The sequence below is a fragment of the Pantherophis guttatus genome, chromosome 13, assembly GCF_059756535.1.
Source record: "Pantherophis guttatus breed Tessera chromosome 13, ASM5975653v1, whole genome shotgun sequence".
Lineage (NCBI taxonomy): Eukaryota > Metazoa > Chordata > Lepidosauria > Squamata > Colubridae > Pantherophis > Pantherophis guttatus.
The window spans coordinates 6,493,841-6,519,363 of NC_142075.1; the positions used below are offsets into that span (position 1 = coordinate 6,493,841).

General features: G+C 42.9%; 1 protein-coding gene across 1 annotated transcript; it reads right to left on the reverse strand.

The window, feature by feature from the left end:
• Positions 1–224: 224 nt before the first annotated feature.
• ARRDC4 (arrestin domain containing 4) lies at positions 225–24,141 on the reverse strand. The gene is made up of 8 exons (XM_034435640.3): positions 23,753–24,141; positions 17,197–17,266; positions 15,754–15,901; positions 10,766–10,868; positions 9,995–10,251; positions 6,594–6,756; positions 4,494–4,648; positions 225–4,392 (listed from the first exon to the last, which is right to left on the reverse strand). Exons 1-8 carry the CDS (start codon positions 24,063–24,065, stop codon positions 4,336–4,338), a joined length of 1,266 nt encoding a protein of 421 aa, XP_034291531.3. The 5' UTR covers positions 24,066–24,141; the 3' UTR covers positions 225–4,335.
• Positions 24,142–25,523: the final 1,382 nt, after the last annotated feature.

The following is a 25,523-nucleotide window of genomic DNA, read 5'->3' on the forward strand; positions in this document are numbered from 1 at the left end:
ATCACACTTGGCCAATAAAGAATTCTATTCTATTCTATTCTATTCTATTCTATTCTATTCTATTCTATTCTATTCTATTCTATTCTATTCTATTCTATTCCATTCCATTCCATTCCATTCCATTCCATTCCATTCCATTCCATTCCATTCCATTCCACCTCATACCATCGTATGCCTGGATGTGCAACTTTTTTTTTTTTTAAAAAAAAATCAAGACAACGAAGCAACCTTTCTTCTTTATTAAGAAACCCATAGGGCTCACATTTCAATACAAAGTACAATAATTTCAATTATTTTGCTTGCTTTGCACAGGAATTGAAAACATAACAAAACATGCCCTTTCATTATTGCGAAATCATTGTGCAATACATATATGATTAAGAAGCAAAATGTGTCCTGAGAAGAGAATGCAAAACTTTGCTTATTCAATTTTATACCGAGGCACAGCATGCTAAGGGATATTTTCCCTTTCTTGTTTTAACAATATTAAGGCCACGCTTGACAAGGTAAACCATTACCTTGATTTGTGCTGATCTTCTCCTTTTGATATATGATCTTCGTAATATCAATAGCCAGCTCTTACTAGTATTTTAATTGGCCCCTGAAAGCACCAAATAATTATCATGGCTTCGACCTTTTAAGACGTGCATTTTGTACCATTGTATTTATTGCTCTTCAAGATATTAAAAAAAGTTTAAGCAAGGAAACTTGGTTTCCTCTACATTTTGACTTGAAAAGCAAAACAAAAGGCATTTCGTTCTTTTTTAAGAAGGCCTTGGTGACGCCATTAAAGGGTTTGGTTTGGTTTTCCTCTTTTGGACTATCTTTCAAAGATATAAACAGAATTATTGGTTTGGAGAGCAAGAGGCAGGATTTGAAACGCATTTTCTTGCATCCCTTTTAAAAGAATGATTATAAGCCAACAAGTCAGTTTCCAAAGTTGTTGTGCAACCAAGTTGTGCAACTTTGTTTCTTCATAATGGAAGATGTACCTTGACCTCCTGCAGAAAAGCAAGAGGCTATAATGTCCCTTCAAACCATTTCCCCCCTTTTTGGAAATCCCCATTTTGTTAACCACAGTTCAAAAATAAGCCTGGAGGATGGTCTTAGGGCTGGCAAAAGTTTATTTAATGGGAAGAGAGAATGGTTTCTAACCAACTTGGTTCTCTTTTCTCAAAAGGCTGCTCTTTAAACAGAACACCCGGCTTCATTTTTACCGGAAAACAAGCTTGTGCTGGTTGACTCCATTGCCTAAACTCAAGCTTGGAGAGTTGAAAATAGGTGGGCTTCAACTCCCAGAATTCTCCAGCTTAAGCTTGCCAAACTTGAGAAACACAGCTCGAGAGTACCTCTCTCCTTTCGGTTCTTCTAATGTAACAGTAAGAGTTGGAAGGGACCTTGGAGGTCATCTAGCCCAACCCCCTGCTCATGTAGGAGACCTGTAGTAGGGATTCGACCTGCTGACCTTTCTAATCACTGACTAGGTAGCCACTGAGCCACCTAGTCAGGCAAATGTCATGAAAGATTGGTAAAAAGTTAAAAAAGACACTCTTTGCTCAGTCATTATGTACAGGCCAGTATAAGGCGCTTCTATTTAGGATTCAGCTTGCAATCAGGGGTGTCAAAATTTGCAAGAGGACATATGCTGTGCCAACACCACACTTCTTTGTTTCAATTTGTCACCCTGTCCTTCATCTGGGCACGCGGCATAGAGCAGAAGTCTTCAAACGTGGCAGCTTTAAGGCTTGTGGACTTCAACTCCCAGAATCCTGGGAGTTGAAGTCCACAAGCCTTAAAGCTGCCGAATTTGAAGACCTCTGGAATAGAGGCACATCCAAAAATGTAGGGCATATGTGCAACAATAGAGATCGGGGTATAGATACTGTTAGTCCAAACATAAAACTTCTGAAAGACAATAGCAATAACAATCGCAATAGCACTTATATGCCGCTTCACACTGCTTTACAGCCCTCGCTAAGCGGTTTACAGAGTCAGCATCCTGCCCCCAACAAATCTCATTTTACCGACCTCGGAAGGATGTAAGGCTGAGTCAACTCTGAGCCTGGTGAGAATCGAACTGCCGAACTGCAGGCAGCTGGCAGAATTAGCCTGCAGTACCGCATTCTAACCACGGCTCAAAGACAAAGGTACATAGTGCAGATGGCCACTGTGGCCTACCAATGAAGAAAATAGAGCATTTTTCACCCTGCCGAGCTATTGGTTTTAGTGCAGGTAGTCCTCGACTTACAACCGTTCATTTAGTGACCGTTCAAAGTTACAATGGTACTGAAAAGTTTTTTTCACGCTGACGACCGTTGCAGCACCCCTGTGGTCATGTGTTCAAATTCAGACACTTGGCAACGGACTCACATTTACAATGGTTGCAGTGTCCTGGGGGGGGGGGTCATGTGGTGATCCCCTTTTGGGACCCTTCTGACAAGCAAAGTCAATGGGGAAGCCAGATTCACTTAACAACCGTGCTTCTCACTTAGCAACTACAGCAATTCGCTTAACAACTGCGGGAAGAAAGGTTGTGAAACGGAGCAAAAACTCACTTAACAATTGGTCTTGCTTGGCGACAGAAATTTTGCGGTCGTAAGTCGAGGACCACCGGTTTATGGATGGAAACACGGGCAATATTTCTGGACGTGAGTTGTAGTGCAAAGGCTATAAAAGGTTACAGTACAGAATTTTCCAGGAATTAAGAAAGAAGATTATAAGACTCTACCCTCAGAGCAAAGCACGGTGACCTGAGAAACAAATTAAAGAATAATTGCACCATAATAATTTAATCTTAAATCCACGTATCACAGTACCTGTAATTCATTTTTCATAAAACTTCACAGAAAATTATCTGGGTCTGTTAATAATACTCTCTCTCTATTTGGATTCTGTTAATCCTAAGAAAGGCAAGTTGGAATTTTCAGTGGAAAATATTTTTGGTCTCGACTCCCATTCCAGGAAGGAGGGAGGGATTTTTATTTTTACAGGATCTTTTTTATCATTCCATGGAATATATTCCTATAGAGTTTCATCATTCATTATGCAAGTTTTTAAAGAGTGCAAAAGCATCCCTCTTATGTTCAGCTTAGCTGATATTAAGTGCCAAAGCAGCTGCCACCTTATGCTTGCTTGTGTACATTGCTGCCATGCGCTGACAGTCTGCTATGAACTCTGGGAAGGGTTGAATGCTTGGGGGGAAAAGCGAAAACAACTGGTGTATCTCCCCGAGAGGCTGCTTCAAGGTCACCCTGCTGGGAGAAGGTAGCTGCATACCAGCCTATGCTTGAACTGATCGTTTTGAAAACATCTTGCTTGAATCTGATTGGTCATGGGGGGAGAGGTGGGTGGGTTGGCGATGGGAGACAGTTAAGGGAGGGAAAAGTTTAATTTAGGGATTTTGCTGTACAGTTCTCAGTTCTGGCTATGCTTGACTGCAATACACTTGACTTGCAATAAAACTATTACCTATCCCAAAGATCGGAGCCAAGGATTGTTTTTACGTAGAGGTTTAAGTCGCGGCAAGTCTGACACAGCATCTCAAGTTGCTGAAAAAGTCCTGATTTGGAAAGGGCTAGGACAGCCCAAACTTTCAATCATGCCACGTTGTTGAAGCAGGGGAAAAAAAAAAAAAGAAGTCTCAACCATCTGAAGTGCGGAGCAAAGCAACTCTTGAAATCCAGCCTCGGCTCTAAAATTGCAATTTCCAAAGCTGGCAGTGATACCAAGCTTCTGCCTATGCAACCTTGCATAGAGAATTTTTAATATCACTGACTCGGTAAAAATATCACAGTATCGCTCCGTGATTATTAATCTTAGGAATGATATATCCGCGTGGAAAAAAAAAAGAAAGAATAATCTGCGGAGTCAAAAGCTCACATAATCTTGGTAGGGAGTTGAATGTTCCAGGCCAGAAATTCCTGTATCTGGATACAGATGCAAATATTTGTATTCCCAAAGGCAGACCTTCTGTAAACTGGTTGTTTTACTGCTCTCTGAAATATCCTGAACACTATTAAGAAGAGGCACTACAACCTAAACATATTTTCTTCTCAGATATGCCCCAGAGTCAACATATAGGGGAGAGGGGTGGGATAAAAATTGAATAAATAATAAGTATCTGGCCCAAAAATGTCCAGGCTTCGTTGCGTGGGCCAATGACTTCAATAACACATTCTTCCATGCTTCCCTTCTTGTTCAAGATTAGTTTTAGGTCTTCTGGTGCCTGCTCCAATTTTAAATTGCTTTAATGGAAGAAAATAAAAAAAAAAGCTTTGCTTCAAGCAGAGGCAGTAGGAAAAAAAAAACCCAAACCAAAGCTTTTTGGAATCGCCCTTAATCCACGAGTGAAACCGGCCGATTGTCTTCTACTTCAGTAGGATAGGGGTCAATCTGCACAGAAAAATAGAAGGAGTATTTACTGTTTGGGATTCATGAATTGACATGAGAGTTGTTGAGGAGCTTTTGAGATTGCAATTGAGGGTGTCGGTTACCTCTGAATAGAGAGGAGGCGGCTGAAATCGGAATTCTTGGATGTAGGCGAGCATAGGACAACGCAGCTGTTCGTCACAATCCACCGAAGTCGGATAAACAGTAACATGCCTTGCGTATTCTTCCTCCGATACTATATCAGCATAATTGGGTGGTGCTAGGGAAACAAACACATGTGCATGGACATGTAACTCTTTATCTCCATCAAAGTAAAATCATGCTACAGTAATTTTCTTCTGCACACTAAGCTGTAATTATGACGACTGACGATCCAAAATGCAGCCATGATGTAATTTTAGTGTAACATCAGCCCTTAAAGAGTGGTTTGAATTCAAAGAACAGACTAGCCATTCCTGGATGAAAAGACTAACAACGATCAAGAGCGGTTAAAATTACAGGCAGCAAACTTTACTTTAAACCTGTGACTTAAATAAAGTTTGCTACTGATCATTTCTCTCCGTATTTTTTTAAGCAACGGTACAGATCGAATAACTAAACCTATCATTTATAAATAACACAGGGTGTGTATTTTACACGATTTTTAAAGAACTTGATATTGACGCAAGAACAAGTACTTGAGTCTTTTATCCAGCCTTGGATAAAGTTTTACAATAAAAATGTCTACCCCCTTTCTAGAGTATTCCAATCCTTTCCTAAAGAATCTACTTCCCTCCCCAATGGACCAACATGCTAGGGCCAGTTTCACATTAAGCAAGCTTGGAACAAAACTCTATTCAGCTTGCACTTTGTGCAAATTTGTATAGTCACAGAAACAACACTGAGAGCCAGATTGATTTCAGAATAAAAAATTGTCAGGTCTGCCATTCTCAGCTGATTTTGCTTCACTGGTATCCTGACATAAAACATGGGAGGGGGGAGAAGGGGGTGGTTGAAGGGGTAATGCCAGGGTGACAGGAACCAGAGGTACCAATCTGGAACAGACTGGCCGATCAGGGACATGAGCTTGAGAATGGAATGTGAAACTCCACCAAAGAAGTTTTTTATAGGAGCCTGAGTGGCGTAGGAGGCTAATGCCTCCTACTAAGGCAGCATTTAATATCCAGCTGCCTGCAATTACTGCGAGTTCAATTCTCACCAGGCTCACGGTCGACTCAGCCTTCCATCCTTTCTAAGGTGGGTAAAATGAGGACCCGGTTTGTGGGGGCAATAAGCTGACTTTGTATAAAGTATACAAAAGTATGAAGGCTATTGCTTAATGCATTGTAAGCCGCCCTGAGTCTCCGGAGAAGGGCGGCATATAAAAATAAATAAATAAATAATAATAATAATAATAAAAAAGAGGTGCCAAGCCTTAAAGCTGTTACCAAAACACCTTAATTCAAATTCCATTGGGCACTCATGAACTGATCAAGGGGAGAGGGCCGGGGAAGAGGAGAACAGGCAGACTTTGCTTACGCCATAACCACTTGAGTTTAGTAAAAACAAACCTTTTGCTACAAAATGGAGTTGAGGGTCTTTCTTTCCTAAACGTTCAAGTTGGGACAAGCCTGACCAAGCTTTTATTGTGGGGTCGTGGTGCTCTCTGAGCTGGGTTGTTTTCTTGTAGACGTTTCATGACCCAGCTAGGCAACATCATCAGTGCTGAGAGTGTGCAAACCTTCTAGCACTGATGATGTTACCTAGGTGGGTCATGAAACGTCTGCAAAAAAATCACCCAGCTCAGAGAACACCAAGGATTCCACAGTTCAACCCTGAAATGCAAATCTTCTATTGGTACCATCATCAAATGATTGAACATTAAACAAAAACCAATTTCAATGTACATATTTTTAATAAAATAATTGATTTTATCCAACCTATCATAAAGCATCTCATCCAGTCTTAAAGGAGTGCCAAGAAAACTTGGCCTTGTATTTCAACAATCATCCTTTAAGATTTCAGTGAAAAACAGCAATTGATCTAGGCTTCCAAAAAAGCTTTTATAGACAAATTGATTATTTATCAGATTCACTCTCTCCAAGTCAAACACTTCCCTCAGTATACTAGCTTTCTTTTGAAATTTTTTCAAGATCTGTTTTTCCCTTGGAACTAGAAAAAATTCAGCCCCAAACGATGAGAAAAAATAAAGCCCAGGGGTGCACCTTCTGGATGATCTGGCAGTGACTGAGCCAGCCACCTCATATCCATAGCCAACTGGTTGATAAAACTTGAGTTCCTGCTGGAAAAAGCAGTGCATGGAATTGTGCCAATGACCAAAGGCAGTTCAACCATCAGCTTTTTGGCACCGGGAATATGAACATATACCTGTGATGAGAGAGAAGACATTTTAAACAATTTGCCAGAGGGGAATCAAGTTTATAATTTTCCAAGCTGCCAATGTCAGGAAATACCCACAAACACAGTAATTTTGGATGAAGCCTAAGAGTTTTGCAAAAAGAATCCCTCTCCAAGACATATCCTAGAGCTTTCTGGACTATTTCAGAAGACATTTTTTCACTCACTTCATTTAGTTGCCTTCTAACCGTGATGGCAAACCTATGGCATGCGTGCCACAGGGGGCACGCATAGCCATATCAGTGGGCACGCAAGTTCAGCTCCGGCACATGCTGATTTTCGGGCTTTTTGGGCAGAAGTAGGGAAACAAATTGTTTCCTGCCTTCAGAGGGCCTCGGGGGGGGGGCATTTTTTTCTCTCACCTGGCTCCAGAGCCTCTCTAGGAGTCTGGGGAGGGCAAAAATGGCCTCCCCCCCCCGAGGCCTCCAGAGGCCAGAAACGGGGAGAAGTTGCAAACAGGCAATTTCTGACTTCTGGAGGGCCTCCGGGGGGTGGTGGGGAAGGCTGTTTTCGCCCTCCCCAGACTCCTAGTGGCTCTGGAGCCAAGTGAGAGAGAAAAACGAGCCTACCGGGCCGTTGTATGCCAGGAGTGGTGGGAGCGGAGGGGGTCATGCATGCATGTGCGGGGGCGGGGCGCATAGAATTATGGTTAGCCATCACTGCCTTATAATATTGAATCTCTTCTGAGTTAAGCTTCTGTTGACTCATGGACATATCTAGACAGCAGTATTAAAGTAGTTGAAACTGTCTGGTTTAGTGGTTAAGGTATCAGACTAGAAAACAGGAGACTGTGAGTTAAAGTCCTGCCTTAGACACAAAAGCCATCCCGGTGACTTTGGACCAATCCTTCTCTTTCAGCTCAAACCACCTCACAGGGTTATCGTTGCAGGGAAAATAGGAGGAAAATGTGCTAGATATGTTTGAATCTGTTATTTGTAAATGTGATAAAGGTGAGCTACAATAACCGCTTAAGGGGGGCCGAAAGCCCTACTAAGCAGGTATATACAAAAAGAATGAAGGCTATTGCTTAACGCATTGTAAGCCGCCCTGAGTCTCCAGAGAAGGACGGCATATAAATCGAACCAATAAATAAATAAATAAACAAACAAACCTCCAAGGTCCCTTCCAGCTCATTCTATTGTATTCTAAACAAATAATGCTTTCTTTGGGAATATTTTTTAAGGTTTAAGGTTTTCAAATGCATCATCAGTCTTGAGGCCCTTCTTGCCCACAAGAGACCTAAGTCCAGCCTTCCTTGAATTCCGTTGACTCTTTTTTTTAAAAAAAAAAATTTATTGAAGTTTTTTTTTAAATAAAAAATGAAATTTTTACAATTTTCTTCTTTCCAACATTTCCACATCAGTATTCATTTCTTATATATCCATTTTTCTCCATTTTTTTTATTTACTATCTATACATGTGAGTCTAATATTTATTTATACATATGAAAATATCAATGTACTAAATTGGAGCCTTGGTAGTACAGTGGTCTAAAGCACCCTGTTATTAAGACTGCAATTACTGCAGGTTCGAATCTCGCCAGGCTCAAGGTTGACTCAGCCTTCCATCCTTTCAAAGGTAGGTAAATTGAGGACCCAGTTTGTGGGGGCAAAAAGCTGACTTTGTATAAATATACAAAAGGATGAAGGCTATTGCTTAGCGCATTGTAAGCCGCCCTGAGTCTCCGGAGAAGGGCGGCATATAAATCAAATTAAAAAAAAAAATTACAATCATGCATTCTATGTCTGTTCCATTTCTACATATTTGTTACTACATTCAAACTACATTCAAATTCAAATTCCACTGACTCTTATCTACCGCCAATTTGCCTTGACCATTAGTAGTTCAGATTCTTATAGCAACAGGAAATCAGGATTTTTCAAAGGTCTATAGCAATAGAATTTAAGATTATTTTACCCACCTCGGAAAGATGGAAGGCTGAGTCAACTTGGTGTCTTGTCAGGATCGAACTCCTGGCAATCGGCAGAATTGGCCTGCAATACTGCATTCTAACCACTGCACCACCATGGCTCCTTGTAGAGAATTTTAGCAAGTATGCCAAAGCTCTCTAGGAGAATCTGAACTACTAATGGTTAAGGCAAATTGGTGGTAGATAAGAGTCAATGGATTTCAAGGAGGGCTGGATCTCTTGTGAGCGTGAAGGGATGTGAGACTAATGATGCCTTTGACCCCTCCCTCAGGCTCAGGCTGGTCATTTCCTACAGTTACAGCTTAGTCTACCACCAGAGGGGCAAGACAAGAAATAATGGGTGGAAGCTTGACAAGAGAGTACTCAACTTAGAAGTAAGAGGAAATTTCCTGTCAGTGAGACCAATTAATCAATGAAACGGCTCCAGAGATTTTGGGTGCTCCATCGCTGGAGGTTTTCAAGAAGAGATTGGATACCGTTTGTCTGGAATGGTATAGGGTCTGGAGAGGGTTGGACTAGAAGATCTCCAAGGCCCTTTTCAACAGATTGGTTTTATGTTTCTATAACTTTGTGACAGGGGTAAAATGTAAAATTTGTTACTACCGGTTCTGTGGGTGTGGCTTGGTGGTGGTGGTGGGTAATGTGACTGGGTGGGCGTGGCCAACTTTTTTTTTTTTAACTTTTCAAAGCATTTTTTCTAATGCTTTGAAAAGCCTCTGCCGATCAGGAAACTCAGTTTAGATCGTCAGAGAGGCATTTTAAAAAATACCTCTCTGCCGATCAGGCAACTCAGCTGGGATCATCAGAGACTTTTCAAAGCATTTTTTTTACCAACTCTTCGGCCAAGAGGTTGCAGAAAAAAGTCTCTGACTATCCCAGTTGAGCTGCACGATCATCAGAGGCTTTTTTTTTTTTTACTTTTAAAAGCATTTTTTCATCGGAAGAGATTGTAGAAAAAATGCTTTTAAAAGTTAAAAAAAAAAGCCTCTGATGATCCTGCGGCTCAGCTGGGCATGGTGAGGGGGGGGGGGCGGCGCAGGGATTTTTGCTACCGATTCTCCGAACCACCCGCCGCCATCACTACCGGATCAGGTGATCCGGTCCGAACTGGGAGCATTTCACCCCTGCTCTGTGATCTTCTAGTGGTCTCCTACTAAAGTCCCAGTAGGCTCCATTCTTCTTAGTTTCTAAGGCTAGGCAAAATCAGCAAGATTGATTGTCTCTTGTGTTACAATCTATGGATCCCGACTGATTGAACTGAGTGAAAGCTATACTCACAGCCAAGGAATATTCCACTCTTATAATGCAGCAGTCAAGGATAGAAGGGGTGACAGGTGGAATTTTCAGAGTTTTGCCATTCCAGGTATCTGTGCTTCCTGAGGCAATGTGGTTTCCTCGCACGTTGGCAACCATTTGACGAAAAGTCTTTGTTTTCCCTCTAACTACATAAGTCTGTATTTGGAAAATGGCAGCTTTTGGCACAATTAGCCGCGAGGAACAATTTTCGATTTCTGCATAAATTGGTATCACTTCACCTAGAGCCAAAGAAAAGAACCCAGGAACACTGAGTAAGTTATATTGTACCTACACAAGTCACAGCCTCCACCTTTGTAGAACAGTGTTTTCTTAAGTATACCTTTGAACGTAGTAGTTATTGTCGGTAATATTCAAGCCAGGGAAAAAAAAATCTAATTCTGCAATAGGCAACATGAAAAAAAATGCCATATTTGTAAACTAATCTATTATGATGAAAAAGATTTGCATTTTTAGGACAGCTCCCTCTGGCTATTTTTTTTTCCTCTTGTTTTAGTTCCTCTCTCTAAGCTAACACATTGTAAAATGTAAGCACTCATTATGACAGTGGGCCTTAAGCTCATACTTGTTATGATGGAAATTAAATTGATTTAGTCACACGTATATAGGCTTACTAGATTTCTCTTTCTAAATCCGTTTTTGCTAGGAACCCAGGATTTCTATAAATTCATACAATAACAGCATTCACAGCATATTCCAAAGCCAAACATAATAGCGTGAAGGGTATATACTTACCATTACAAAACCCTTTCCTATCGATTTTGGCACTCAAACAAACTGGACCTGAAGTGAAAAACCAGCACCCAACCATTTTATCTTGAGTTTGTCTTACAGGACTCTGCAAAAAGGGGCAAGAATAAAAATCTGTGAATGCCTGTGGAGGTTCTCCATCATCCAGCTCATGGTTGTCCCAAAGGTGCTTTTTTTTCAAGAGGCAACTGGACTTTCTGGTTTTTCTTTGAAGATGTTTCGCTTCTCATCCAAGAAGCTTCTTCAGCTCACAGGATTGGTCTTCTTCTTCAGAAGGAGAGCTGAAGAAGCTTCTTGGATGAGAAGCGAAACATCTTCAAAGAAAAACCAGAAAGTCCAGTGGCCATTCTAATCTCTGGGGGAATGATGTTCCAGAGAGAGGGAGCCACCACAGAGAAGGCCCTTCTTCAGGGCCCCACCAGGTGTACCTCCCTAAGGGATGGGACCTGCGACATGCCTTACCTTGCCTGCCCGCTCTAGTGGTAGATGTGACCGGCAAGAGACGGTCCCTCATGCCAGCCATGTTGCTCTAATTCTCAATTTTTAAAAAAATTTGATTTATATGCCGTTCTCCGGAGACACAGGGCGGCTTACAATGCGTTAAGGAATAGCCTTCATACTTCTGAAAATTTTATACAAAGTCAGCTTATTGCCCCCCACAATCTGGGTCCTCATTTCACCTACCTTAGAAAGGATGGAAGGCTGAGTCAACCTTGAGCCTGGTGAGATTTGAACTTGCCGTAATTGCAGGCAGCTGATGTTAATAACAGTGCTTTAGTCTGCTGCGCCACCAGGGCTCTATATTCTTAGTGAGCTCCACAATGACTGTACAGGTTAAGTCCTTGATTTACAACCATTCATTTAGTGACCGTTCAAAGTTACAACGTCGCCGAAAAAAGTGACTTATGACCGTTTTTCACACTTGGAACCACTGCATGGTCTCATGATCAAAAGTCAGTCATTTGGCAACTGACTCATATTTATGATGGTTGCTGTGCCTTGAGGTTGCGTGATCCCCTTTTGCGACCTTATGATAAGCAAAGTCAATGGGGAAGCCGGATTCACTTAACAACCTTGTTAAATGAACAGCTGTTTTTTTAAAAAAATTGTGGCAAGAAAGTTGGTAAAGTGGGACAAAACGAACGATTCTCTCACTTAGTAAACAGAAATTTTGGGCTCAATTGTGGTCGTAAATCGAGGACTACCTGTATTGCAGTGTGGAGTGTTTAATTTTTGGAAGTAATATTTTTGGGAAAGATACATGGTCCTCTCCACCCTTCCCAGTTGCAGTCTGCATGAAGAACACAAATCCACACCCGCACATACACATCCCTGAAGCACTTACTAGCTCATTGTCCTCTGACGCAGCCATCAGATTACCTCAGGTTGGCAATTAATATTGTTTATTAGGATCACCAAAATGACATTATGGCAAAGGACTGTGGAATATTAAATGCATCTTTTCTGGAGTGCATGAAAGGAACTCATTGTCACTCTGCAGATTTGGGATTCTGATTTTCGGAGGGTTAAGAAATGAAGACACAGGAAAAAGATCTCCTGCTTTGGGCACGGGGTTGGACGAGAACAGTGGTGTTGAACTCAAGGCCTGGGGGCCGGATCTGGACCATGGGGTGCTTAGATCTGGCCCATGGGGCCACCCTGAAAACAGATCTGGCCCACGGTGCCTCTGCCAGCGAAAATGGAGTTTTTGCTGGCAGCGGGTTGCAGAAAGCTGTTACAGCCGAAAATGGAGCTCGCAAGGTTTGCGAACTGCCCTCCCGAGCTCCATTTTTGTTGGCAGAGGGTTGCAGGAGTCTGTCACAGCTGAAAACAGAGCGCTCGGGTCACCACAGGTGCCCTAGACACGAGTGACATTGAACTGGCCACGCCCCCCCCCCCCGGTCCCCCCAAGGTCAAACACAACCCTGATGCAGCCCTCAATGAAATTGAGTTTGACACCCCTGGACTAGAAGATCTCCCAGGTCCCTTCCTGAAAAGACATACCCTACTCCTTTCTCTATAGTAGAAATGCACTCTGCTTTGGACACCTTCCTAAGGAGCAGTAGTGGGTTGCTCCCGGTTCTATAGAACCGGTAGTAAAATCGGCAGGAGGCTCCACCCACCCGCCTGGATGTCATAAATGATGATCTGCGCATGCGCAGAAGCTTCTATGAATGCACGCAGCCCTGTTGCGAAGTGGTAGTAAAGGTAAGTAGAAGCCACCCCTGCTAAGGAGCATGTGGTTTTTACATCTTATGAGTCCTGTTTTCCATTTAAATGGAAACAAAGGTTACCCTATAGAAAAATGCTACTTTTCTTTAACAATAGAGTGGAAATGAAAACAAAGGAAGTTTATTTATTTATTTTTAAGGTTACTCTTCTGCTTTCTTTCTCGGTGGCTTGAGATTGCTGGAAAGTTTCCAAGGTAACTCAGAGACTTTCTCTGCTACTATCATTGGTTTTTCTAGTTGCAAACAAATATTTTGAAAGGGAAGCCCTTTTCTGTTCTTTTCTTTTCTTTTTTTTTGCAAGAGCTCTGCAATTCTTTGCTACCGGATAGGCGTAGGTTATCTTTTCATAATATTAGTACGCTGTGCTTGGCTTTTCCTTCAAATGAGGTGTGAAACTGTCACAGAGACAAGCCAATTGCCAGCGTCCTAACTCTGATCACGTGACTGTGGGGATGCTGCAACTGAGCGGGCTCTCGGGGTTATTTCTGTGACTATACCTGTAGCAGGTGGGTCCTTGACTTACAACCGCAATTGAGCCCAAAATTTCTGTTGCTAAAGCAAGACCGTTGTTAAGTGAGCTTTGCTCCATTTTACGACCTTTTTTCCCCACAGTTGATAAGAGAATCACTGCAGCAGTTGTTAAGATAGTAACAAGGTCGTTAAGCGAATCTGGCTTTTCCACTGACATTGTCAGGTGGTCGCAAAAGGGGATCATATGATCCCGGGACAATGCCACCGTCACAAGTCAGCTGAATTTTGATCATGTGACCATAGGGATGCTGGAACGGTCATAAGTGTGAAAATTGGTCATGGGTAACTTTTTTTTCAGTGCCTTTGGGACTTCAAACAGTCACTAAATGAACGGTTGTAAGTCGAGGACTACCTATATGAAAGATAAATAACTACAGGTGGTCCTCATTGAGCCCAAAATTAATGTTGTTAAGTGAGAAATTTGCTAAGTGAGTTTTGTCCCATTTTACGATCTTTTTTGCCATACTTGTTAAGCAAATCACTGCAGTGGTTAAGTTGGTAAGCTGGTTAAGTGAATCTGATTTCCCCCATTGACTTTGCTTGTCAGAAGGTCGCAGAAGCGGATCACGTGACCAAGGGACACTGCACACGTCATAAATATGAGCCAGTTGCCAAGCACCTGAATTCTGATCAGGTGACAATGGTCGTAAGTGTGAAAAACAGTCATAAGTCACTTTTTTCCAGTGCCGTTATAATGAACTGTTGTAAATTGAGGACTACCTGTAATTATAATTATTATTCCCCAGCTAACTATTCCTGAAGAGGGTTTGAACTTTGCTCTGCAAATGTCATTACTGTGAGAAAACGAACTCCATGCCAATCTGGGCTGCTGCTATTCAAAACCCTTCCTGAAGCATCTTCTGGCAGGACAGCTGTGATGTGATCAACGGCATTTAAAAAGAAAGAGAAGAAGCCAAAACTCTTTGCAATTCGCATCCCTGGGGCTATCTATTTATAGAGGAAAACCTAGAAGGGAGCTCACTGGAGGAACAGTCCAAAATAAGGAGAGATTTTCTGACTGGGAGAACCATCAACCAAATGGAACAGAAGTTGCCTTCGGAAGTTGTGGGAGCTTCATCCCTGGAGGCTTTCAAGAAGAGACTGGGCTGCCATCAGTCAGAAATGGTGTAGAGTCTCCTTGCGTGGAGGTTGGACTAGATGACCTACAAGGTCCCTTCCAACTCTGCTATTGTGTTATGTTGAGACTTTGGAAAGAGTGCAAAGAAGAGCACAAAGAGCTAAAAAAATATAAAGAACGGTTGCAGGAACTGGGCATGGTTAGTCTAGTGACAACACATGATAGTAGTCTTCCAATATCTGAGGGGCTGCCACAGAGAGGAGGGGGGTCAAGCTGTTTTCCAAAGCACCTGAAGGCCAGACAAGGAATAATGGGTGGAAACTGAACAAAGAGAGACTCAACCTGGAAATAAGGAGAAATTTTCTGACCGTGAGAACAATCAACCCATGGAACAGAAGTTGCCTTTAAAAGTTGTGAGAGGTTCATCACTGGAGGCTTTCAAGAAGAGACTTGACTGCCATCTGTCAGAAATGGTATAGAGTCTCGTGCTTGGGCAGGGGGTTGGACTAGATGACCTACAAGATTCCTTCAAACTCTGTTAATCTAATGTAATCTAATCACGGGCCAGGCTGCAGCTGGGGACAAAGGAGTGTGTGAAGGGGCTATAGATGACCAGGCTGAGCGACTCCGCTATGGTTCAATAGGCTGTGTGGATGGTCTGCAAAGTGCATTATATCGGATTGTATGATAAAGTCATTTTTTCCTGCCTTGTCATTTACTCTAAATGAACTGTTGTAAGTCAAGGAGTAGCTGTACTCCTTTGAATTGGCGGTGCGGTGGACTAAACTACTGTTAAAATAGCACTTAGCTGCCAGCTGCCTGCAATTACTGTGAGTTCAATTCTCACCAGGCTCAAGATTGACTCGGCCTTCCATCCTTCCGAGGTAGGTAAAATGAGGACCCGGTTTGTGGGGGCAATAAGCTGACTTTGTATAAAATAGAACACCACTGGAGGGGGGGGGGGGCAAAAGCCCTACTAAGCAGGTATATACAAAAGTATGAAGGCTATTGCTTAACGCATTGTAAGCCGCTCTGAGTCTCCAGAAAAGGGCGGCATATAAATCAAACTAATAAATAAATAAAACTGCCTGAACCTCCCGATTTCCCCGGGGCTTGACGTGGGCTGCTCTTACCAAGAGAAGAGGAGAATTGACATCAATGTGGCTGATCACTTGAAACTCCCTCGACACCGTCAGATGGGGGTCGCTGGCGCTTTCCAGGGTTACGTTCACAAAGTACTGAATGCTGCCGTATTTCCCTGCGAAAGAGGTCGCCAAGGGGCTGAACACGAGACAAAGAAATGGCAAGTTTAGCACATTTTTCTTGGCGGAGCCCGACTTGTCCTAGGCAACTGTTTACGACTTTTTCCTGCTCAGATGCCAACACCACAAGGGAGCTTGTGAGATCCCTTGTGGTTGTTGGCAGGCATGTTTACGAGATGCTCAGGGGTCATGAGAGATTGCCGTGGTGCATTCCACATGACGATGCGTGAACAAATTATGCTGAACAGAATTCAAGATGCTGGCACGTTATGATGGCTCGGGAGGCTGTTTAATTTGACCCCTTACTTGTGGTCAGATAAAGTGTGAAGCCCCAAAAGGCGGCTGCTCTGTGTAGTTGCTCCAGGAAGGCTTAACAAAGTTATTTTGAACTCTTAATGCATATCGAACATCAAGTAAAATGCATGTTACTGCGACACTATCATAGTTTATTTTTTTTTTATAACTGGCAACAAATACTAAAACATCTGATACACAGAAAACTTTCTGGTGTATCTGTCTATGGAGATTCTCGGTCATCCAGGTCATGGTTGTCCCAAAGGTGTTTTTTCAAGAGGCAACTGGACTTTGTTGTTTTTTCTTTGAAAATATTTCGCTTATTCTTATCCAAGAAACTTCTTCAGCTCTGACTTGATGGTGAGGAAATATAGACTTTCTGGTGTGTATTTCCAACTATTTAAATCTCTATTTGATTCATCAAATAATCAACCTTAGCGAAGAGCAGAAGTAAAAAAAATAAACGCTACTGCTAGCAGCAAATTTGGTCTGCTTGAGTTGTTCTCCTAATCACATTTTCCTTCTTTTTCCAGCAAGGTTTCTCAATCAGCCTAGTCTATGCAAATGGTATTCAAGTTTATTTAAAGCTACAGCTATTCATAGAATTGGGACTTAAGGATTTCGTCTTTATTCAAACTGCCGAATGTACCTTTGCTAAATCTGCATTTGTGCTGCAACACAGTTTAATTGTATTCTATATTGCCTCTTCCACATGAAGAGTGGATTAGATTAAATTAAATTAAATCGTGCACTCCTCGCTTCTTGCTGTCATTATCAAGGATAAAGTTACTATAGTCCTAAAGTCCAACTTTTTGCATTTAAGGATTTACCAGGTACTCACCGTTAGCTTTTTTTTAAAAAGCCTTTTTAATACAATGCAAATCAAAATTAAAATCAGGATCATGCCAACAGAGAGTACTGTCTAATCCACTTTGCATACTGTTGGTACAATGTTTACAGAGATTCTGTGAGAACATTTACAGTGAAAACCAACATTTCAGTTTAAGTGGTGTCACTTACTGGAGAGGGAGTTGAAAACTGAAAGGGAATTCGTATTTCCCAGCTTCTAAAAGGATGAAGCCTTCATTACCTATAGACGAAATAAAAAAAAATATTATTTAAAATCATGCTTATTAATCATAGCCATTATTAAAAGCCCTCAAAGAGTGAAATCAGTAATAAATCTATGGGGTTATTAAATAAAATTTTATTTGCTTCTGCTGATAGGCAACAATTATGACAGAACTAAAATTAACTTTGGACAACCTTTTAATGAAAAGAAGGACTAGGTGCGACATGATAGCAGGGTTCCAATATCTAAGGGGCTGCCCCAAAGAAGAAAGGGTCAAGCTATTCTCCAAAGCACCAGAAGGCAGGACAAGAAGCCACGGATGGAAACTAATCAAAGAGAGAAGCAACCTAGAACTAAGGAGAAACTTCTAACAGTGAGAACAATTAACAAGGGGAACAGCTTGCTTCCAGAAATTGTGGGTGCATTTGCTTAACGTCCACCACAAAGGAAGGTTGCAAAAGTGGATCGGTCATGTGAGTGATCTGTTTTATGACTGTCACAACCTATGACTGTAATGGGCAGGATCCATTATGATTTGTAAGTCAAGGACTACCTGTACTTTCCTATTCAGCGATTCTATTTTAGTTGCGTTAAACCCTGGTTTCTTACTGTTATTTGAATAAACTGAGGTGACATTTCCAACATCCAGCTGAACCATGCTGTGGGCAGAGGCAGGCTGGGTTGTAAGGTCTCTTACTTTTCTTTATACTTTATTTGGTCAAGTGTGATTAGACACATTTGTTTTTGGCAGTTGTTTGCTCTCCAAGCTTGTTTCAATTTAAATTCTGAATGTTTTGTTACCAGACTAGGTAACATCATCAATTTTGTCCTATTTTCTTATAAATGTCTTATAAATGTCTTGTGTGCCAGTGTGGTCATGCAATTGTTTGTTCGTTTGGAGCTTTCTTTAAATTCTGAGCAGCTGATTGGTTCTCTGGTTGATTGACATATTTGTCTCTGGTGCAGAAGCTCTCTGTGTACATCAAAACAACAGAATAATGATACTTAGTAACTGCAGTACTTTGCTTAACAACTGTGGCAAGCAAGGTCATAAAATGGGGCAAAACTCATTTAACAACAATTTGCAATGGGAATTTTGGGCTCGTTGTGGTCGTAAGCTGAGGACTACCTATACTGCTTTTATTCCTTGCAAGATCCTCAAAAGACACGGCCACTGGAGCGAGAGAAAGCAGAGTGAAAAGGGACTGCGGGAAATTGTGCACGGTCAGTGAGAAGGGCTAAACCATTTTATAGACCTTTTCCTATCCGGCGAAGGCAGGAAACCCTTCAGAGATCCTTCAGAAACTGCTGGGCCCCACAAATTGGGACAGGTTGTGCTGAGGAACACAATGTTCTGCTGTAGTTCTGCAACATCTGGAAGAGCACAGCTTCTTCAAGCCAGACAATGTAAGCAAACATTTCAGAACTCAATTAACATTACAGAAAGTTCTCCCATGCTTAGCATGGGAGGTTTGCATTTTCTATTCTCGACACCAAATTGCGCAGGTGAAGAGATGAGCTACTGAATCTTGTATGGAAGAGAGACAGGCAGAAGCAGAGCTATGCGTGTTTGCCTTTGTGTTTTGTCTTTTCAAAAGGGAAAAACATTTGTGATGTCACTTTATGCAGAGAGAGTTTTAAACAAAGCAATGAACTTGACTGAAGTTAAATTGGATAACATGAATGACAGGGAACTAATTAGATTTTAAAGTTGTAAGCTACCCCAAGGGCAGCTCATGCCTTACAAGGGTATCTATGAATGGAAGCACTCCAGTGACTTGCACAACTGCAATGACTTCCTGCCAATGTAAAGTAGCCCAATAGTTGAAAATCTTTGTCTAAAAAAAGTCAAGTACAAGCCAGAAATCCTGGTTTGCCTGAGAAATTTTCTTCTTTTGAAGGTTTGTTTTCCAACCCGTTCAAAGGGAAGGTCAAGGCTAGCCAAAGGGCTCTTCACTCACATTACAGGTAGTCCTTGACTTACAACAGTTCATTTAATGACTGCATAAAGGTACAATGGTACCAAAAAAAGTGATTTATGACCATTTTTCACACTTACAGCTGTTGCGGATCCCCATGGTCACGTGATCAAGATTCAGCCGCTTGGCAATTGATTCATATTTATGACGGTTGTAGTATCCCAGGGTCATGTGATCACCTTTTCTGATCCCCTGACAACCAAAGTCAGTGAGAAGGCTAGATTCACTTCACAACCATGTCACTGACAACTGCACTGATTCACTTAAAAGCTGTGGCAAGAAAGGTTGTACAATGAGGCAAAATTTACTTAAATGTCTCACTTAGCAACATAAATTTTGGGTTCCATTGTGGTCGTAAGTCAAGGACTACCTGTATTGCACATTAATCAACCTTTATTCATGCATTAAAGTGCAAATAAGGGGGCCCCATCTGATGAAGGCGATATTAAAAGAATTTCATTCCTCCTGTGTAGAGAAAAGTCTACAGAAGGGAGCAAGGGAGCAAGGAGGGAAATGGGCACCACGTGCCAAATCTTGTGCTTTGCTTGAAGTACATTGCCATCGATTTCCTATGCTGTTTTAAAAAAACGGGCTGAAACTGGTTTTTGGATAGCTACCTGGCATGGAATGAAAAGCCAACTTCATGCAATATAATACCTTCTTTTTAAATGGATAACTTGTACTATTTTTAATTCCATTTTCTTCAGAGAGAGAGAAAAAAAACGCTTCTATTTTTTTCTATTTTCTAGGCATAGGCAGGGAGATTCTAAATCTCTTGCAGTCACTTGACAGCAACTTCTAATGAAGGCAAGGATACGTTAAATATGCTACAACTGCTGGGGATGCAAATGGGCCCAGTTTCACCCAATATAGCTGCCAGTGAGAACACAACCTTAAAATAGAAGCTGCTCAGAATCAAAGCCTCTGGAGAACTCTGCTTGCTCTCTTCCCAGATAGATGCCAGTAAATCCTGGAAAATTCTATTAGGGAGTCATATTAACATGTGAAATAAAATTCAGCAAAACTCTACAGGACCCTAAAAGACCAATGAAGTTATTTTGGCAAAGAAAACCCAAGATGCTAAAGCTTCTAGTCCTTGTAACAGTTGTGTAGGAGACTTAACCTCTACAGGCCCTTCTTTGGCACCCCCTGGAATGACTTATGGATGGGAGGTAACTTCATTCGTTATAGCAATAAAATAAGAAGGAATAAGATAAAATAAGACTGGTAGCTACATACACACCTCTACCTAGTTTACCAAGAAAATTAGGTAGAGATGTGTATGGAGTTACCAGGGATCAGACTCAACTCATGAGAATCATTGCGGATAGTCCTCGACTTACAACAGTTCATTTAGTGACCAAAGTTAACAACAGCATTGAAAAAAGTGACTTATTTTTTTACACTTTTACACTTACGGCCATTGCAGCATTCCCATAATCCCATTGCAGCATTCCCATGATCAAAATTCAGATGCTTGGCAACTGACCCGCATTTATGACCATTGCAGTGTCTCCAGAATGATATGAGAATCTTTTGTGACCTTCTGACAAGCAAAGCCAATGGGGAAGCCAGATTCACTTAGTAACCATGATACTAACTTAACAACTGCAGCGATTCATTTAACAAATCTGGCAAGAAAGGTTGTAAAATGGGGTAAAACTCACTTAACAAATGTTTCACTTGGCAACATAAACGTTGGGCTCAATTGTGGTCGTAAGTCGAGGACTACCTGTTTTTTTTTCCTAATTTCAAAAATTATTCCTCCAATTCAGTTGGCATCAACATTTTCAATTCCTTGGCACATGCCTTTCTCCCTTGTACCAGGGATCCTCTCATCAATCTCAAGCATTTTCTACTACAATCTGGAATTACAGAGGATCTATCAACGATAACAGTAAACAACCACGGGGATACATTCCTTCCTTTCAAATCTTCCTAGTAAGTAATTTTTATTACAGTCCCAGACCAGCATTACAAATAAAAAGCATTAGAACATAGATTTACAAATTGGAAGGAACTTTGGAGGTCCTCTAGTCCAACTCCTGCTGAAGCAGGAGACCCTACACCATTTCAGACAAATGTGCAGTTTCTTCTTAAAAGCCTCCAGTGATGGAGCACTCACAACTTTTGAAAGCAAGCCATTTCACTGGTTGATTGTTCTCAATGTTAGGACATTTCCCCTTAGTTTAAGTTGCTTCTCTCTCTGATTGTTTCTTGTCTTTCCTTCTTGGGCTTTAGAAAATAGGTTGACCACCCCCCCTTCTTTGTGGCAGCCCCTCAAATATCGGAACGCTGCTATCATGTCACCCTAGTCCTTCTTTTCACTAGACTAGATATACCCAATTCCTGCAACTGTTCTTTGAATCTTTTAGCCTCCAATCATCTTTGTTGCTCTTCCCTGCACTCTTTCCAAAGTCTCAACATCTTTTTTGTAATGTGAATGCAGTATTCCAAGTGCGGTTTTACTAAGACTTTATAAGTACTAATTCTTCATGTGATAATAATCATAAAAAAGACAAGATAATGTATTGCAATTAGTGATGGATTTTCCTTGTCAAAATCTGCCTAATTTTGCAGACAGTACAACGAAATTGGGTACATTCAAAGAGATCTCTCCAATCTTCCTAGCATGTCTCTGAGTATTGTCCTCTGAAAGGAACCCATTGATTTGGCATAATTCAGAAGGAAATGACAGACTCATGCTCTTCAATTAAATCTTGGCTTCAGCCAGTTTCCCATGGAACTAAATGAGCTGCCCTTCCCCATTTTAAGAACTACAGATTCCACTTCTTGAATAACAGCAGCATGTGTGCATATGTGAATGACTCTTCATTTCCTTCCTGGCTCAGCTGCCAGCACCTTTATTTTGGAGAGCCGCTGAGAATTAAAAAAGGCAGTGGATGATTGTTTCTCTGATGCTACATAAGATGGTGCTTTAGAATGCTGCGATTATTGTTATTTTGGAAGCTTTTTGACAGAAAGACAGCCACCATTTCTGCTTGTTTCTCTCCCACCCCGGCTCCACCCAAGCTATTCCTCTACCCCTATCCTTTCTCTTCTCCTCCTCTCCACTTCACGTCTGATTAACTGAGTCTGCACGTCATGAACCCATTCCCATTTTATTTATTCATCCCATACCCATTCTGTCTATTACCAACTGGCTTTATCTTAGCTGGCTGATCTTTAAATGGCTTTTGCATTATTTAACCAGAGGAGGTATGATTCAGCGTGCGCACTACGAAAGCAGGATCCCAATTGTTCCAGAGAGCCAACAACTTGTTTACAGAGTCGCAGGGCAGTTAAAATAAATTTTTAAAAAATGAAAACGCTATAAACAGTCGTTCTGGGGCTTTTCTCCAGCCTCGATTAGACAAGCTCCAGCCTCATCAACCTGAATTTTCCCCTCCAGATTATCAATCCTCGCAGGGAGATTTATTGCTTTCTTCTGTTCCTATAAATAAGCCTGGCGAGCTGGAAGAACGGAATGTTTTCCGTTTTGATCTTCTTTGTGGGACACGGCTGCACTCAGAAATGGCCTATGTATTTCCACGTATAAATACAAAAAAAATTACATAAATGTAAAATGCAACAGGCCGAAAATGGAAAATACGTAATCAGAATCGATACCGATAACTGAACGCTATAAAAGTGGAAATGTGATTTTAAAACTAAAAAAAGTTGAATGAAGATTATAAAAAAAAAAAGAAGAAAAAAAAAGAAGAAAAATGGCCTTCGAGAGCCTCTCTAATGGCCATCCATGGCCCTTCCTCCTGGTAGTACATGCATGCGCACTCACAAACAGCTTTCCTTCTCCCCCCCACTGAATTCACCCTCCATCATCCACAGCCCAGAGGACCATGGGAACTGTAGTCAGGCGCAGCCCCCTGAGACTGCTGGAAAAAAAGATGGGAGGGGAGTAGAAACGAGTAACCCCTTATGCCAAACCCTCCATACCAGCCCAATACTAGGAGAGATCAGCTTGTCATCCTGCAGTCTCCTGGGGACTGCAAGGCCCATCATCCCCCGAACAAGGGCAGAGAGTCAGCAGGGGGGTAGGCAGATGCAGGCGAAATCAACGAAGGAATAATGACTCCGGGGGACTCCGCTACCCAGCCAAACCCTTTCCCCTCCCCTCCCCACTCCATCCCAGCTCCATCGTAGTACGACCGGCTGGGGATGATGGGATTTTTGGTCTCTGGGGCGAAAAAAAAAAAAGCCGCTTTCGAGTGAGGGGAAAAAAAGGAGCTGCGGGAGGAGAACTAAGGAGAGGAGCTCGACCCGCCCGCCCGACTCAGGAAGTGGGGCGGCCGCGGACGATGGGGCGTGTAGTCCTGAGCCGGCGGGGCGGCCGCGGACGATGGGGAGTGGAGTCCCGCCTCTCCGACTTGATGGGGGGGACGGGGCAGACGGGACTTTTGCCGAGAGGCTCCTTGATATGAAGCGCCAGTGCCCCACGCCGCGGCCGGGGATGATGGGGGCGGTAGTCCTCACCCGCCGCGCCTCCCTCCCTCCCTCGGCTCACCTGCCAGCAGCAGCTCCCGCCGGGCTTCCAGGTAAGGCACCTCCGCTTCCAGACGGGTCCCGGTCGCCTGAGGAGGAGGAGGAGGAGGAGGCGGCTGCATCGGCGGCGCTTCGGTCCAAGCCGCCCGGGCTCCCCCGCAGGCCTCGAGGCGGAGAGCGCGGAGCCTCAACGGCGCCGCCACCTCCAGCGACACCTGCCCGGAGACTTCCTGGCCGCCTCGGTAGCCCTGAGCGCCGCCGGACGCCTCGCTCAGCGCCACCGACAGCGCCTTCACCGGCGGCAGCGGCAGCAGCGGCCACCCGCGGCCCGCCATGGCCGCCGCCTCAGACGGACTCGCCGCCTCAGACGCCGCCGCCGCCGATGCGCAGGCGCCCCGCCTCTGCCCCCCCCACCCCGCCCACCCCCCGCGAAAGAGCGGCCGGCCCAGCCAACCCCGGGACGGGGCCGTGGCGCGTGAGCCGCGCCGCCATTGGCCGCCCGCGCGACAGGTCGGGCCGCCGGAGCCAATGGGAGGCGGGCGCGAGCCATGTGCACGGGCTGGTAAACAGGGTGGGATGGAGGGGGCGGGGCCTAAGGACTGGGTGGATGGGTGGGTGGGGGTAGAAGAGAGTCTAGCAGCCGCTTGGGAGGAGCTTCCCCAACCGGGCGCCCTCCGGGAGTTCAGTGCTGGGCCACAGAGCGAGCTACGGAATGGAAGGGAATGGAATGGAATAGAATAGAATAGAATAGAATAGAATGGAAGGGAAGGGAAGGGAAGGGAAGGGAAGGGAAGGGAAGGGAAGAGGAGAGGAGACGAGGGGAGGGGAGGGGAGGGGGAGGGGAGGGGGGGGAGGGGAGGGGAAGGGAAGGGAAGGGAAGGGAATAATGGAATGGAGAAGAGAATAGAGAATAGAGAAATGAGTAAACTATGGAACGGGATGGAATAGAATAGAATGGAATGGAATGGAATAATGGAATGAAGAATAGAATAGATTAGAAGAGAAGAGAAGAAGAGAATAATGGAATGAAGAAGAGAATAGAGTAAAATATGGAATGGAATAGAATAGAATAAGATAGAATAGAATAGAATAGAATAGAATAGAATAGAATAGAATAGAATAGAATAGAATAGAATGAGGGAATGAAGAAGAGAAGAGAAGAGAGAATAGAGTAAAATAGAATAGAATTGCGCCCAGTTGTGGGGGCAATAGGCTGACTTTGTATAAATATACAAAATTATGAAGGCTATTGCTTAGCGCATTGTAAGCAGCCCTGAGTCTCCGGAGAAGGGCGGCATATAAATCATTTTTTTAAAAAAATGGAATGGAACGGAACGGAACGGAACGGAAAGGAACAGAACAGAACAGAACAGAACAGAACAGAACAGAATTCTTTATTGGCCAAGTGTGATTGGACACACAAGGAATTTGTCTTTGGTGTATATGCTCTCAGTGTATATAAGGAGAATTCTTCAAGAATAAAAAGATACAACACTTAAGTGATAGTCAAGGTTACCAATAAGCTAATAAGCTACATTCCCCTCTTCTAGCACTCGTTTGGGTATACAGATTAACAGAGTTGGAGGGGACCTTGTAGGTCATCTAGTCTAACCCATTCCTGCCCCCCCCTCCGCCCCCAAGCAGGAGACCCTGATGAAACGTCTGCAAGAAAAGAATCAAGGTCAGGGAGCACTAAGGACTGCACACCAAAAGTTCCCTTATTTGATAGTGTGGGAAGAAATATCCATCTGGTTCAGTCAGTTCCAAGCCGGGAGAAAGGCACCGGAGACAAA